The sequence below is a fragment of the Oikopleura dioica genome, chromosome 2, assembly GCF_907165135.1.
Source record: "Oikopleura dioica chromosome 2, OKI2018_I68_1.0, whole genome shotgun sequence".
NCBI classification, from domain to species: Eukaryota; Metazoa; Chordata; class Appendicularia; order Copelata; family Oikopleuridae; genus Oikopleura; species Oikopleura dioica.
The window spans coordinates 6,359,586-6,374,566 of record NC_137292.1 but is presented as its reverse complement, the minus strand read 5'-3'; the positions used below and the strand labels follow the sequence as shown (position 1 = coordinate 6,374,566).

The window sequence follows — 14,981 nt, the reverse complement described above, 5'->3', positions numbered from 1 at the left end:
GCTTGTGGGAAAGCCCAGTCTTTTATCTAGCGAGATATACAGTAAGCCGAAACTTTGTACCGGAAATCCCAGCGCTGGAATGCGTCATGCCAATGGTGGGCCGCGGCTTGTTTAGAATGTTCAGCCCCGTCACAAAAGAGACTTAAAATTCTGCTGAGCTCGGTCGATCCCCAACTTAGAATTATCGATTCGAAGAAACCGTTCAGTTATTCGCGCTCTTGAAGTAATTACTAGTCCACGTCAGCTAGTAGTTATTTACGGTTGATTCGAAAAATAGTATAAACTTTGAAGCGCATGGATTTGGGAGGCTTTCGGTAACATCACGTGGTTGAACTTGCGTTTTCAAAGAATTGGATTAGAAATCCCGGATTACTCTTCCCCTGTCCTCTTTTTTCTGAGGTCAGAGAGTGGAAGATAACCTTGACCGAGGCGGTCAAGTCCAAAAACAAGCGGCATTATGTTGAGATAAAGCTGGTAAAATACACGATAATACTGATATTAGTAATATCATATTACTTTGTTTTCATATTATATTATATTATATTATATTATATTATATTATATTATATTATATTATATATTATTGGAAACGCATCAAGATATCGTGATTTTGATAAATGTTTCTTTCGAAAATTAGAAATTCCCACCCAATTTTTCGCTCTTTATCTCGCTCAAGTGAACGCCCTCTTGAGGTTTTTTTGGATATCTCTAAGAATTTCCTCCCTCCGTCGCGATTCTATTTATAGCAGTTTTCAAAATCCGGCTTCACTTTGTGGACAACAATTTCCTTCCTACAAGTCTCTACCATTTTTTCTATCAGTTTTTTTTTGAACAAGTTGTTTACACGTGGATTTTCCTAAAACATCAAGAGACCAGTTTAATACGCTGGAAAAGCCTGTTGTAAGCACTTTTCTAGCGCCTGGAAAAAACATGAAGGATCGATTCGATCGTTTATTTACCGCGCGAGCGCCGAGAAATCTCCGCCTAAATTTGCAAAATGTGAAGGACGAAAATGATTATCGTGTTTTTGTTCAATACAGCTTCAATCCGCCCGTCAAGTTATTTTTGTTTAAAACAAGATTATTTTTGTCATCTTTTATATTTTGTAAAACGGAGTTGAAACTTGCACCGATCAATTATTTTTAAGCATCAGAAAACTATGAAAAAGCTCGGGAAAAAATATGAAAACAAGGAAGAAATCAACAATTTTTACAAGAAAAAAAATCGCTCTTTTGAAAATTTTTTTTCTTGTAAAATATTTTTTTGTGCAAAAATAAATATTTCTTATTGACATAAAAAAGTAGTTATTTGGGTTCGTAAGTATCAAGCCATTTGAATGAGCCCTTGCGTCGGTGAGCGTCGCAAGCAACACGATCCGTCAGCTTCCTGCCGAAGGTGTTGATTGACGGCGTCGCAGGGTGGGGGATGGTTCGGTCGCCTTCCATTTTCTCCGGATGGGGAACGGTGTAGTCCGCCTTGTTCGTCGTCTCGTAGTGTTGAGTCTTGAGCTTGTGGTGGCGAGCTTGCACTTCTTGCCAGCGCACGCAGTTGTGGTCCAGATTCGTCGAAACGCAGTCGCTTCCGCTTCGCAAGTAGTTTTTCGTCAAGAGGCGGTATCCAGTTGAATCGACCATTCCCTTAATTTTTTCTCATCACGAAACATTTCTCCGAACTACCGTTGTCTTAGAAACAGGCTCGTAGAAACGCCTCTGCTTGAACGGCTGCTCGAGGCCGTCCTTGGTCGTGGAAATTGGAATGACTGGCTTGTCGAAGCCGATGTTTTTGTAAGTGGCCAGATGCTGGTTTCGATCTCGATCGCTGACGGCAGTGACATCGTAGTCCTTTATCATGGGTCCAAAGAGGTATTTAATTAGCTCTAAGGCTCTGGAAGGACCCGTTCCTTTGGCTCAGCTTCTCGGTCGGAGTGCCACTCGTAGTTCAATGTTCTTGGTCCATATTGCATATGATTGCTCTAGAAAAGGGTTCAAAGAAGGGAATAAGGGGGGAGGGACTCACCTTAAGACACAAGCTACCCTTTCGCTCCTCAACCTTTAACGGAGTTGAATAGTACGAATTGACTAGGAAGTTGATTTAGTAGTTGATTAATTTGAACTAATAGAAAGGTATGTTCAACTATTCCTTCAACTGAGAAAATTTAGGGGTTGAGTTAGCAACTCCAAACTGAGGCACTGGAATTGCCAGATCGTCGACCATCACCTGGACAGGCCCCTTTTTCTCCGACTTCTTCGATTGCGCTTCCGGCTCGCGCGCTTCCGTGATCAGCAAATTCGGCATGCAGCGCAATCTAAAACGAACAGAAATCAAATTACCGTTGTTAAAAAAAAGATGATATCACAGGTTTTCTTGCAGAAAAAGTAGTTATTTGGGTTTGTACAGGTAATCTCAAATGTCCAGCCCCTTTTTTAGGCGGTTCGTAAGTATCCAGCCATTTCCTGGAGGCTCGTACGTATCTAACCATTTTCGGAAGCTGTTTCAGATTCCGTCTGGAACAGAGCTGGTGGTCTTGAGTCTTGAGCTTTTCGGGAACATTTTCACTCAAGACTCGATGGTCGATCGTACGAGGGGAGGAACCAGACTGTTGTCTTCTCTGGCTTCCCTCTTTTCCTGCTAAAATAATTTTGAAACTCAAGTTTTTCCAAAAAAACAACCGTTTAATTCCTCAATTATCTCTGTACTTACTCTCTAACAGTCGCGTTCGGACCGGAATAAATCCGGAGACTGACCACTTTACACCACGCAGGCCTGACAACAACATTTTATCTAGAAACATTTGTTCCAAAATCACCAAGTTTCAAAGTTACAAAATTTGAAAAAAAGAATCAACAAACGGAGCTCTAGAACAACGGGAAAGCGTAATACTTGCGGTGATCACAAGGTTTTAGAGAGTGACTGTACTGTTTATTACCAAATAGGCGCAGCAGTATTAGACTAAGTGTAACAAGATGGCGTGAAATTTTTGGCAGACATCCTGATCGATGGTCGGTAGACCGTAACGATCGAACCATTTTTAAGCGGCATGGGTACCACAATCTTGATCACAATCGTGACCGGTATTTAAGCTCGGTCAGAGAGGATTTTTTCAGAACAAAAAACTTTCAACACCAGAAAAAGAGAAAAATAATGGGCCACAAGAGCAGCAAACTCAGTGAAAAGAAGATGAAGCTCATTCTTTCTCAAACCAAATGTAAGTCATCTAGTTACTTGCCAACTCCTATATTTTCAGTCACCGAGCAAGAGATTCTCAACTGGCATCGAGGATTCCTCGTTGATTGCCCAACTGGCGCTCTGTCCAGATCCGAGTTTTCGACAATTTATTCAATCATGTTTCCGAATGGCGACATTTCTACCTTCACGCAGGTTCTTTTCGACAGGACTGATATCAACAACGATGGGCATATTTGCTTCGTCGAGTTCATCAGGTAAAAACTCTCCCGTTCCATTCTTTGCTTATCGAATTCTAGCACAATGTCAGTCATGGCAAGAGGAAGCCTTCACGAGCGACTGACCTGGCTTTGCGAGATTTTCGACCAGAACGGGGATGGGATTCTCGACAAGAGCGAGCTCATCGACCTCATCAAGGTAAAATCAAAACTCTAGCGCTTATTCGACGGTCATTTTTTAGGCGATGGTGGCACTGACCGGCGGAAAAGTATGCCAGGAAGCAGCAAACGACAAAGCAAACGAGATCTGGAAGAGCCTCAAAAAGGAATCTGAAATCGGAATTCCCATGGAAGACTTTGTCAAAGCGACAAAAGCGCGCACCCTCCTAAAATCTCAGCCATAACTTTCCTTTTCCACACTGTTTTCTATCTATCATTTTTATTCAGGAGAGTCAAAAGAGTCGTTCGTGGCTTTGGACTCGCTGGAATGACTATTAATGTCTACTTCCGTTTTCATCCGCTTCGATGCTCTGTCTTCTTCATTAGAATTCTCGTCGTTGAGTTTTTTCTTCAGAAACCAGCGCCGATTGTTTATCCGTTTTCTTATTGTAAGTTATACAAATGCCAAATAAAGAAAATTTCCCTACCGAAGTAAAAAGTTCATTTTTCGGCGATAGCTTTCTTCGTCGACTTTGTCTTTCGTGATTGCGAAGCTGTCGAGGATGAGACTTACTGCTGATTCGTAATCGGGGTACGTATCCTTAAAAGCATTTTACTCGAAGCACCTTTTCTTAGACCCCAAATTTTGGGAAGAACCTAAAAATGGAAGTGATTTTCTGGATCTGGGTTTTGATTGGCCGGTAGGCCAAATACAGCAATCTTATTGGTGAATTACCAATTACGTAAATAACCAATAAGATTGCTGTATTCGGCCTACCGGCAAATCAAAATCCTGATCCAGAAAATCACTTCCTTTTTTTGGTTCTGCCCAAATTTTGAGGTGGTGCTACTTACGGTAGTGAGTGACAATTTGTTGGAAATGTATCTCATTCTGCGCATCAGATGAATTTGGCTCTCTGTCCGATAGCCAAGATGTTTTAGCGGAGGATGAAGGAGTTCCTCTTCTGACCCGCCCTGGATGCACTCCTTGTTGATATCATACTTCTTGTAGATCTCTTCCAAGTGCTGGCTGAAAAATCCAAATCGTTCCTTTTCCTTTTCGATTTCACTGAAAAAAGGCTTTGTTTCATTTTCCGAAAGAGAAATTTTTTTCATACCTTGGTGGTTTTCTTTGCGGCGGAATTTGTGCACCCTGAGCTTTTAAAAGAGCCATTTGAGTACCGAGATTTTGGGAGAGAAGATTTCGCTGGGAAGAAAGTTGCGAAACGAGTTGGTGTTGATTTGCTTGAGCTTGGGCTCTCAGAGCATGGATGAAAAGAGGGTTGATAATTGGCGGTGGAGGGGGAGCTTTTGGCCACTTGATCATCATGTGTGTCTGGCCATCAATCTTTTGAAAGGTGAAAACTGGTTGGACGCCTTCTACGGCTGTGACTTGGAGAATCTTGCTGATTGCTTAAATTTTCCCCTCTTTTAGTTGGCTGATTTTCGACTTGATCTTACCTTCCATTCTGTATTCTCTGGTCTGGGTAAAAAAGTAAAGTTCGTTCGAATATAAACCAATTTTATCGATTTGTACTTTTTCCGTAATACTTATTGAGGATCTAAAAAACCCAGTGCTCTCGATTCCGCGTCTGGAAGTAATAGTACGTACGTTCACTTTATCAAATTTGAATATAATAGCCAGAAAGAATCGAAGTCCAATAATTGATACAAAACACGGCAGCTCAAACATCGCCCGTGTTCCGGACACCAAAAGTGCCACAATGAAGCTCCGACTGATTAAATTTAGAAAGTTGACTTGTATCCAGATAATTTCCACCAGTTCCGTTTCTATGGATACTTCTATCGTCTGGAGCTGATGATTTCTTCACGATACAGACTTTATCCTCCTGTATCGTCGAAAATTTCAACAAGAATCTAACCATCTTTATCAATCTTCTCCTTCTTCTTTTTTTTATTGTATATGACGACAGAATTGCAAATTTTTGAAAATTTTTACTGAGCTGAGCTAGCTGAGCTGAGGTCCAAATTGAGCTGAGCTGGCCTCTTTTAAAAAAAACCACTGAGCTGAGCTGGTTTTTTTTAATTGAGATGAGCTGAGCTGAGTTTGGGCTCTAAAAATTTTTGAGCTGAGCTGAGCTCATGATTTTTCAAACTGAGTTAACTGAGCTGAGCTAGCTCTTTTCGAAGAAACAATGAGCGGAGCTGAGCCTGGGCTTCTCTGAAAATTTTTGAGCTAAGCTGAGCTCACGATTTGTCAAACTGAGCTAGGTGAGCTGAGCTAGCTCTTTTCGAAGAAACAATAAGCTGAGCTGAGCTGGCTTTCTTCAGAAAAATTGAGCTGAGCTGACCCTCATCTAAAAATTGCTGAGCTGAGCTGAGCTGTAGCTCAACTAGCTCGCGAAATTTGCAACTCTGTATGACGATCTATTTGACAAAGAGAATCTAGCCTTCACCGGACCAACCACAAAAACCGGTAACTACTAAACCTAACCACTTTCAAAATAACAGCCCGTAAGACTACTATTTATCCGGTCGGTCGGGAAGACCGCTTTTAACTCATTCGAAAAATTGTGCCAACTAGAAACCTGTTCTTTTTAGAATATCCCCAAGAATAAACCCCTTAGACTCTAATTCAAATAGTTTGTAATCGAATTATCTTGAGACAATCAACTATTTACTGTTAAATGATGCATATATTTCAAGCTCTTTGCCATTTGTGCAGCAGAGTGGGATTACGCTTGATCTCGAATGAATCGATTTATTCAAAAAATAAAAATGTCCAGATGGCGCATAAGAGTCAAGAAAAGAAAGGCCTCTCTTTTATTCATCAAAGACTCAAAAAATCAACGACGATTGACATGTTGGATGTATTATCTCGGATGAACCCTTTTTAGCAAAAAAATCAAAAATCAATCATATGTAAAATGATGTTGTTGCTCCTCGATGCACATGTTAACGATTTCATGCCGATTCACTGTAAAAGAATAGCTTCGTCAGGCGGAATAAAGACTTGGTTTTAAGGACCCCCCCCACCAGAAATGGGGCTCCTAGGAGCAAGTTTTTCTCCGCAACTATCTTAGATACACCCTTAATTTCAATTGGAACTTCTAGATACAACCCTTGACTAGAACCGTTCCCCTTATGATCAACAATTTAAGGGTATACAGGCCGGTCACGTTGCTAGAAGCAAGCTATTTTTGGGTTTTTAGTTGAGGGAAACCCTTAATTTTTATTAAAAATTAGTTTTAAATCCGTTTCAAAGGGTGCTACTTTTTTAGTTGAAGACCTTAAGTTAATTGAAGTTTGAGTATTTCAACGAACAACTAAAACTGGCCGCATCCAGTGATGCAAATTTCGATAAATTGTTTACGCGCTTCTTGGCTTCTTCATGAAACAACTGCGCAAGTTGAAGGCGACGCGATGAAATGCAAAACCTTTTTTTGGCACCGCCGCGTATTGGATTTATTTTCGCTATTTTTGGCTCCCCAGATTATTTTGCCGTCATTGATGTTTCTGGTTGCGTCAGCGACTCGGTCAGAAGAGTCTGAGCGCAGGTGCATTTTTATGTTAAATATAGTGGGCTAAGACAAGTGGCTTTCAATTATTTATTTTAATTGCATGTCTTTGGAGCTCGTAAATCTGGGCTCGGGAACCTGTGTAGAAAGCCTGAGTCAGGGTCTGGAAGAACAGAAATGAAAAGCCGCGCAGCGGCTTTTTCAAAAACGAAGCCGCGGAGCGGCTACGCTACAATTTTTGATAGATTTAAATGCTAATATTAGCGAAGCCGCTTTGCGGCTTCGTTTTTGAAAAAGCCGCTACGCGGCTTTTCATTTCAGTTCTTCCAGATCCTGACTCAGGCTTTCTACCCAAGTTTCCGCAGTCTAGTAGACTCTAGCTTGTTATTTTGATGCATGAAATTTGAAAAACTGCTTTGTCGGACAAATTAGGCCTGTTGAATTCCTGGCGGTGGAGGAGCATGGCTGCGGTGGAGTGACGGTGATTGGTGGCGCAAAAGCGGCGACCTTTTTTTCGCCGCGTTTGGTCTCTCGAGCATCTCGAGCATTTAGCTTGCTGGCGCGAAATCCACGTCGAAATATATTGTCATAAAGATAGAAAGCAATATTCTTATTCCGATAAAATAACAAATATACAACACAACAGATCGAGAAAGAAAGAGAGGAGAAGGGAAGAGAGAGGCGAAACGAAGCGCGCTGGAAATAGAAGCCCGTTGCTTGCAGAAACAGAAGAAACAAGCAGGTAAATCGGAGATTTAACGCTTGTCACGGGGGCAAGGAGGAAATAGCCTCCGTCTAAGGCGCCTTGGATTAGGTTCAATTTTGCGGAATGAAAAGAGCTTTTGCGTCAAATTATGAACCAAGGCGGATTTGGATTATTGAATATCATTGCTAGTACGCGGCCTTATTCCTAGCCGTTTTTAGTTGCTTAATTTGTCATAACACTTGTTGTACAGTTAATTTATTGTTGAAAAGCAAAACAACCGGTGGTTGAATGGAGCAGCGTTATTATGGGACAAGCGGATTTGAAAGACTTTGAATTGAATCGAGAATTAGCTCTTGAATTTGCCAATTCACATTGCGGAGGACATTTTTCTTCTGCTAGAATTCAATCAAAGAATTTGACCAGATCAATCTTTCCAGCTTGGAATTTTTCTCAACTCGCGCTCCAACTCTTCAATTCTGCTTGAAGAATTTTCTCTTTGCTAGAATTCTCGGCAAAAAAAAAAACGCTGCAAAAGCTACATTGCAGAAAAGCTGAAATTTGAAATTCTTTGAAGCGTTCCGAAAATGTCTGATTTCTTCAAGATAATCGTCTATTTGCATGTTTATCTTTTATCCGATACGGTCGAGATAGGATCAAGGCATCATTATTATTATTATTCTCGTCTGAGCGGATTATCCTAGTGTAGTGAGTTACTCAGACAGTTCTCAAGGACTCGGGCTTGAATAAACCCGCCCCTGAGAGAAACGCTTGTCAAAATAATGCGCCCTGAGCGTCTCCTGGCAAAAGCAACACTAGAAGCCTTTCACTAATCGGGTGAAAACAGCGACGTTGTTTTGACCGAGACCTTTCATCCTCTTTGTTTATTTTGGAAAATCCACTTTGCACGTCGTTTTTTTTAGCGAAAGGGAGAAATAATCGATTCGCCACAATTTTGTCAAGAATATTCAACTTCCGTCTTTCGTTAAAAAAACTAGAATCATTTTCTAGTTGAAGAAAACATATCCTAGAATTAGTTTTTTCACTAGACATCAAAATGACCAAAAAATTGTCCAAAATTGTTCATAAAACTTCAGAAACTGAGCCAAAGATTGTTGATCTTCAGATTTTGCCCTAAATATACAAACTTTGGCCTCATTTCTAAAGAATTATCGACAATCTTAGACCCAAAATTTCAAGATGGAAAATTGACGATCGTTAAATTAACTCTAAGAAGAAAAAACTTGGGCCCTATTTTTTAAGTTTCATCAACAATCTTCTGTCAAATTCTTGCCTCAAATTCTGTATGGACGATTACAGTCGTAGATTTCGCGAGAATATAGCATCAATTTCGACTTCAATATTTTATTAAATGCGGTTTTGGTGCTTCAGCCCAAAATCCCTTTTAGTCAAATATAGAAAAAATAGCGAGTTGGCAAGTCAATACGCCGTCAACGCAGGTTGAATTCGAAAAAAAGATTTTAGCGTGACAGGTTCATTGATTTCTGATCCGCATTACTGTTCATTACTGTAATCCGATGAATCTGCGATTAATTATTCAGTATTTCTTCGTTCTAAAGTACAGCAATTCTTTTTTCCTTGTTGATTTCAAAATCGGGCAATATTGAATTTTCAATTGCCAATTATTCAATCACAGACTAATTAGCAAAAGAAAAGCTTGAAAAGTTCAATTTTCGCGGGTCAATTTTCGGCAAAGCAAATTGCCGAAATAAAAGAGCCGCCAGTGGCTTTTCAACCTTTCCAGAAATGAGAAGCGACCTTTGCCATTATTTGCTTTATTGTCGAGATGATACTGTATTATTCTGTCCGACTTGAAGCCCAAGTTTTTACTCGCCGTTTATTTGAAAAGAAGTCTTATGATCTTTACGGCTTTTAAAAAGAGTTGTGAATAGTCAGATCACGAGCCAAAATGGTAATAAAAGTGTAATTATGAGTAGGTCATTTCCTCTGCCAGAAAAAGCGCTGGTTTTTCTCGTATAATGCTGATTCAAAAAAAGCAAGGTCGGCATCAAGAATCCAGCTATTTACCAATAGTAGAGTGTTTTCCTTAATTTATCGTTTTGACACCCTTAAATAATTGAGAGAATTTTAAGGAGATCACTATGTTAAATCTTTGAGGCTTTTTTATCCACAGAATCGTTTCCAATAATAGTAACTACCGTAAGAATTGAGGAACAAAGGTAAATCAATCAAGGGCGTGATGTATTTCCGATGGGGTCAGCACCATTGGAAGCGGGCCTGCAATTAGCAAACATTATCAATTCCCCGCTCCATGGGAGAAGCACACACACTCCATGCTGCGCCCTCTCTTTCTTTCTCTCCAAGATCAGAGCTCTTGGCCGGAACTGATCGCTCACGCCTGGGGCCAGGGCATAACAAATATTTAAAAAGAAATCAATCGAAGTATTACCGTTAATTGCTTGTTCGCACGTCAAAAAGGCGACCGCGGCGGCGCTCAGATAAATCTGATACTCAAGGAAAGAGAGAGATAGAGAGTTCGCAGAGGGGAAAATAGAACGAAGATTTTTCAGAAGCCCAAGTTTTTTTTTCGAAATGAATTTCAAAAGGTAAGTCTTTCTTAAATAAAATAAAAAAATGAAGAACTTCAACTTCAAATTTTTTATTAAAAAAAAGGTCTCAATCAAATAATCCATCAAATCAAAGTTAAACCCCATCAAATAGAAGCCATAACTCAGGGCAGATGCTAAATGTCAAGATCACTTTTCTCGGGGGTTGCTAATAGGCGCTGAAAATTAGCGCGTTTTTACGGCGCTCTGAGGGCACTCGTCTTTAATGTTTCAACTAAATACATAAAAGAATACCTTCGCAGTGTAAACTAATCCTTCTTAAAATATTTTTCCTCGGCTTTCCTTTGCGCGTGTTTTGACAGGAAGATTTTCGGGAAGAGAGAGAGAGACAAAACAAATTCAAATTCAAATTCCTTGAAAGAGAGAGAAAATACTACTATTGCTTTTTTCGAAGAGGTCAAAACTGAAAGTTTGAATCCGTGAAAAGGGCAAATTTTAAGGCACAGACTAACGGTAAGTGAGAATTCCATTCGAAGAATGGTGCGAAATGGGGTAGGGAGTATCGGTGCCCCGTCCCGTCCCGTTTTGCCCCGGTTGCCAAAAACGGGACAGAACGGGGCAACGCATGCTGGTGCCCCGTCCCGGTCCCGAAGCGGGGCGAAAGGGGGCTCGGGACGGGGCAGTTGTCCCGTTGCCCCGGCCTCGCACCCCAGCCATTCTAGAGTTGGTGGTCTTTCAAAAAATCATGTTTTCAACGTCCGAATTAGCTTTTTGATCACTTCCTTGCTACAGTCGATTTTCTTTTGCATGATTTTTTCGAGAGAAAACCCTTTCATTGCCACCGTTTTTATCTGCATCTGTAAATTATTGAGAGCTCCTTCCGCAAAGCTCGTCCTGTCAGCACCGGATATGGTTTAACTATGATAATCGCCCATTTCCAGCGCTCACACGAATCTCCACTGACCTTCTCTTTTGATCTACGATCTCCCTTTCTCATTTTCGCTTTTACGATTAGTATTACGAGTAGTTCAGTTTATTACGAAACAGGGCCAATTTATCCGATGATTTATGCTTCCAAAAAAAGTAAAGCTTGGTATGTTTCGCCTAATTGCCGCCATCTTCCGATCATAACAAATATTTATCGTGGGAGCGGCGGTTTGAAGTGGTACCAAATTGGTTGAGAAAATAAGGTTCTCGCAACAATAAACAATAAATCTGAACTGAGCTATTTTTCTTCTGCAATCAACAAAGACTGCAGTGTCTACCCTATATTTTCTAATATTAACATTCATCTCGGTGTATATATTTTTTTGATATCGACATATTTTGGGCATTTTGACGATGAATTTTATATGCATTATCGAATATATTATATATAAGAATGAATTGAATGCGTATTAGCTGGTTTTTGAAATCGATATTATTCGATATCATCCGTAAGAACCTGCTTTTACTGCTTGTATATTCATTCTCTTGATGAATTTTCCTATCACCAAGTGGGAGCAAGAGCATAAATCTCGCCTCGTATGCCCCTTCTTCGCCCATAATCGCCGCGCGCACGGGTAGATTTGACCTCGGGGGATCAACTTGAGCCCAATCGAAAGAATTGTCGTGGTTTTGATCGAGCTCGTTTCTAACCGCGCGTTTTGCACTTTCGCGGTCGCCTGTGTTGTGATTAGCGGTTTCTCCGCGATAACACGTCTAGTGCCTTGAGCGAGGGGAAAGATGCCCTGGGGCGACGAATGGTTAATCTCGGGTGCCGCCTTGGGCTACGCCGTTGGGCACACTGAGGATTCAGGCGCGCGAGCACAACCCGAATTTATTTAATTACTTTTTTTTTATATTCAAAAATATGGGCAAGAGAAAAGTGGGTGAAGTAGAACTTGTGACCCCCTCATCTTCTGACCTCGATCAGCCGAAACAAGCGAAGGTGCAGGAACAACACCTCTCTTTTTTGAGCGAGCGTCACTAATGCATTTTCGTATACTAATCGTATAATGTTTAGATGATCCGACCCAGCACGCATCATACAACTGGAGACGGCATTAACATGCAAGGAGTGACCAACCAGGCTGCTGTCAGCCAATATATGGGCAGCTACATCATCATGCCTCAAATGCAAGGAATGGCGAACCAGGCCAACATGATGAACCAAGCCGCGCTGCAAATGCAACAACAAATTTTGCTCCCTCAAATGGCGGGGTATTCCATGCAGTTCCCGTTTTTACAACGTAAGTAGTTTGAAAATCGCTCTCCCTGGAAGTCGCTTTTGAATAATCCGGCCAGCTGAAAGAGAAAAACCGCCACAGTCAATCTGACGAGCCAGATTGTTCAAATTCATTATCTTATGTGGTCGAAAGTTAATCTTCTTTGCGTGATTGTAAATTAATTAGCCGTCAGGATTTGACGCTACCCATTTCGATTCTGTAATTTATGGCTTGCGGATTCCCGCTACTGGTTAATCTGTTCCGACCAACTACTGTCAAACGACAGTAAGCCAGCTCAGTATTGCTTTGATTGGCAATACAGTAGCTACTTACAATCAATACAGTATATTGAATCAACACTGGAGCCATCCCATTAAAACTAATGCGAAAAATTGAGCCTCCAAATTTTGGGAGTTACAGTTGAGTACAGTTGAGGAGAATAATCCACAAATCATCGCAGTGATTTACGACTCACATCCTGATGCCTGATCTTTTAATGCGCTATTTTGTGTGAGTGACAGGGCGCGAACCCAGCACACGCATTTCCTTTGCCCCTTCTCTTTCTTTTGCTCGATTTTTTTGCTTGCCAAAGTGCTGAAATATCAAACCAACTGTTGTCGATTCTTTTGCGGTGTTGACATTCAGTGATGATTGGCAGTTGTTGTATTTAATGCTAAATTTGTGTATTAATTCGTGTTTTTTAGCAACGATGGTTCAAAGTCCTGCTTCTGGATTAATGGTGAGTTCTGATTAATTTAATGATTTAGTCAAATTTGAATTTCTCCCGTTTGAAATTCGTTTTTTATTCTTTTGCTGACTTTGGACTGCCCAAAGATACGCCAATTTAAAATTTCTCTTTTGATTTATAATTTATAAATTATTTGTTGTTTATAAATGATTTACTGTTTATAGCAGCTCTCCTCCTCCGGAACATCGCATCTTGTCCCGCAGACGGCTTACCCACAGCGAAGTAAGCACTTTACAAATCTAAGAAACACTCTCTTTATTCATGATACAGACAGTTAAAATGAAAATACTTGAGTGAAATTTTCATTTTAGACCTGTCTTCGTTGAAATCAAGGAAGAGAACAGCGAGTAAAACTATTTTAGGCAACAAACTGAGGCCTAAAGCATCCGAGAATGTGACCCTGCCCGATCCACTGCCTGAATGCATTGAGAAAATCGAGGAGTCAAAAGATTTGTACTGCCCCGTCTGCGAGTTATCCGTCAACTCGCAGCAACAGCTCACTCAACACCTCGGATCCACCAAGCACAAGCTCGTCTCACTCGGGCTCCTGCCTAAGCCTTCTGAAGATCCAACGATAAAACGCGTGGTTTGCTTTCTAGTTATCATTCAATGCGGTTATCATTGAATTTAGGGACAGTACAAGTGCAAAATATGCGATGTCATTTTGAACTCAGAAGCTCAGCTGGTCCAGCATTTAAAATCACTCCGGCATCAGGTAGGAAAAACAGCATCTTTTGTACAGTCAAGGCTCAAAATAGTACCGTGAAGATTCTAGCCACATGAAGCGCTCTGATTGGTCGAACTCTTCAGACGCTATTTTGGGGCTCTTCTATAGAAATTATTCTTTTCTGAATAATTCTTGACGCTTCTTCTTTTCCATCTTATCATCTATTTTTATTTATTCTTCAAGTTCTGGGTTGTGGTTTTTTATTACGTTCATATTTAGGCCGCAGAACGTGGCGAAGAGCTACCTCCCCGTGGCGAGCGCCGCTTCTGCCCTTACTCGCGTAATAAAAAGAGCGGAAAAGAGGAGGGAAGTGAGCCTGGCTCTCTCACCGGTGAAAACGTAAACAGTTCCAATTCTCAAACTCAGGAAACGGCCACGGAAGATCTTCTCGGTAAAGTGACGCCGCTGCAGCTGCCGACTGAGGCGCTGTCGACGCCGGATCCTCAAGTCAGAACGACGGTGGAAAAACCGGACTCAGTTTGCAATTCCACAAGTCCGAGCTTGAAGTCTGATCAATAAACAAAAAGGATAAACAAATTGCATTTTCCTGTATAAACACTACCTTAACTCTGTAATAAAATGACTCATCTGTATCCTTGTCATCTATTTATTCAATCCGAAAATTTAAATCAAGATCATTAATTGTCATTGATTGTTGGGGACAGAAATTGAAATTTTATTCAGTCAGTCTAATTCCGAGAATTTCTCGTTCAGTTCTAGAACTCCTCATTGTTGCCACGATTTTCCATTTGCATAGTTCAGTCGCTCAGAGATGAAGGACTCTGTCTTTTCAACAGATTTAGTTTTCTATGTAGCATGCGCTTTTCCACTCCTCAGGCACCGGTTTCAGTCACAGAAAAAAACAAGGAAGACTAAACTAAAAGGTATGATTTTTGAAACCGAAAAAAGTGGGCTTTGGTTGTTCATTGCTTGGCGGAGACTTAGAAACGCACCGAAATTAGACATTGATGTGAATTGTGTCCAGCATTTTCGCTGCGTGGTTTTCAT

At 40.8% G+C, this 14,981-nt stretch overlaps 4 protein-coding genes across 7 annotated transcripts; 2 read left to right on the top strand and 2 right to left on the bottom strand.

The window, feature by feature from the left end:
* Positions 1–1,266: 1,266 nt before the first annotated feature.
* On the bottom strand, positions 1,267–2,328 carry LOC145698723 (uncharacterized). 3 transcript variants are annotated; one of them, XM_081775936.1, is made up of 5 exons: positions 2,176–2,328; positions 2,017–2,043; positions 1,905–1,972; positions 1,677–1,845; positions 1,267–1,637 (listed from the first exon to the last, which is right to left on the bottom strand). In XM_081775936.1, the coding sequence occupies exons 1-5, from the start codon at positions 2,293–2,295 to the stop codon at positions 1,305–1,307; spliced, it is 717 nt and encodes a 238-aa protein (XP_081632062.1). In that variant the 5' UTR covers positions 2,296–2,328; the 3' UTR covers positions 1,267–1,304. The 3 variants fall into 3 exon arrangements, with proteins under 3 accessions (XP_081632062.1, XP_081632060.1, XP_081632061.1); XM_081775934.1 differs by having other exon boundaries at positions 2,017–2,052; positions 2,143–2,325; XM_081775935.1 differs by having other exon boundaries at positions 1,677–1,852; positions 1,912–1,972; positions 2,017–2,052; positions 2,143–2,325.
* Positions 2,329–3,036: 708 nt separating this feature from the next.
* Positions 3,037–4,059, top strand: LOC145698724 (hippocalcin-like protein 4). The gene is made up of 4 exons (XM_081775937.1): positions 3,037–3,205; positions 3,245–3,440; positions 3,483–3,600; positions 3,644–4,059. Exons 1-4 carry the CDS (start codon positions 3,142–3,144, stop codon positions 3,803–3,805), a joined length of 540 nt encoding a protein of 179 aa, XP_081632063.1. The 5' UTR covers positions 3,037–3,141; the 3' UTR covers positions 3,806–4,059.
* On the bottom strand, positions 3,841–5,144 carry LOC145698722 (uncharacterized). Its single transcript, XM_081775933.1, has 5 exons — positions 5,022–5,144; positions 4,679–4,973; positions 4,416–4,629; positions 4,049–4,161; positions 3,841–4,003 (listed from the first exon to the last, which is right to left on the bottom strand). The coding sequence occupies exons 1-5, from the start codon at positions 5,026–5,028 to the stop codon at positions 3,841–3,843; spliced, it is 792 nt and encodes a 263-aa protein (XP_081632059.1). The 5' UTR covers positions 5,029–5,144.
* A 2,467-nt stretch (positions 5,145–7,611) lies between these two features.
* On the top strand, positions 7,612–14,550 carry LOC145697148 (uncharacterized). 2 transcript variants are annotated; one of them, XM_081774308.1, is made up of 7 exons: positions 7,612–7,781; positions 12,297–12,522; positions 13,203–13,237; positions 13,411–13,468; positions 13,609–13,832; positions 13,878–13,961; positions 14,193–14,548. In XM_081774308.1, the coding sequence occupies exons 2-7, from the start codon at positions 12,297–12,299 to the stop codon at positions 14,490–14,492; spliced, it is 927 nt and encodes a 308-aa protein (XP_081630434.1). In that variant the 5' UTR covers positions 7,612–7,781; the 3' UTR covers positions 14,493–14,548. The 2 variants fall into 2 exon arrangements, with proteins under 2 accessions (XP_081630434.1, XP_081630433.1); XM_081774307.1 differs by lacking the exon at positions 7,612–7,781 and adding an exon at positions 12,097–12,221 and having other exon boundaries at positions 14,193–14,550.
* Positions 14,551–14,981: the final 431 nt, after the last annotated feature.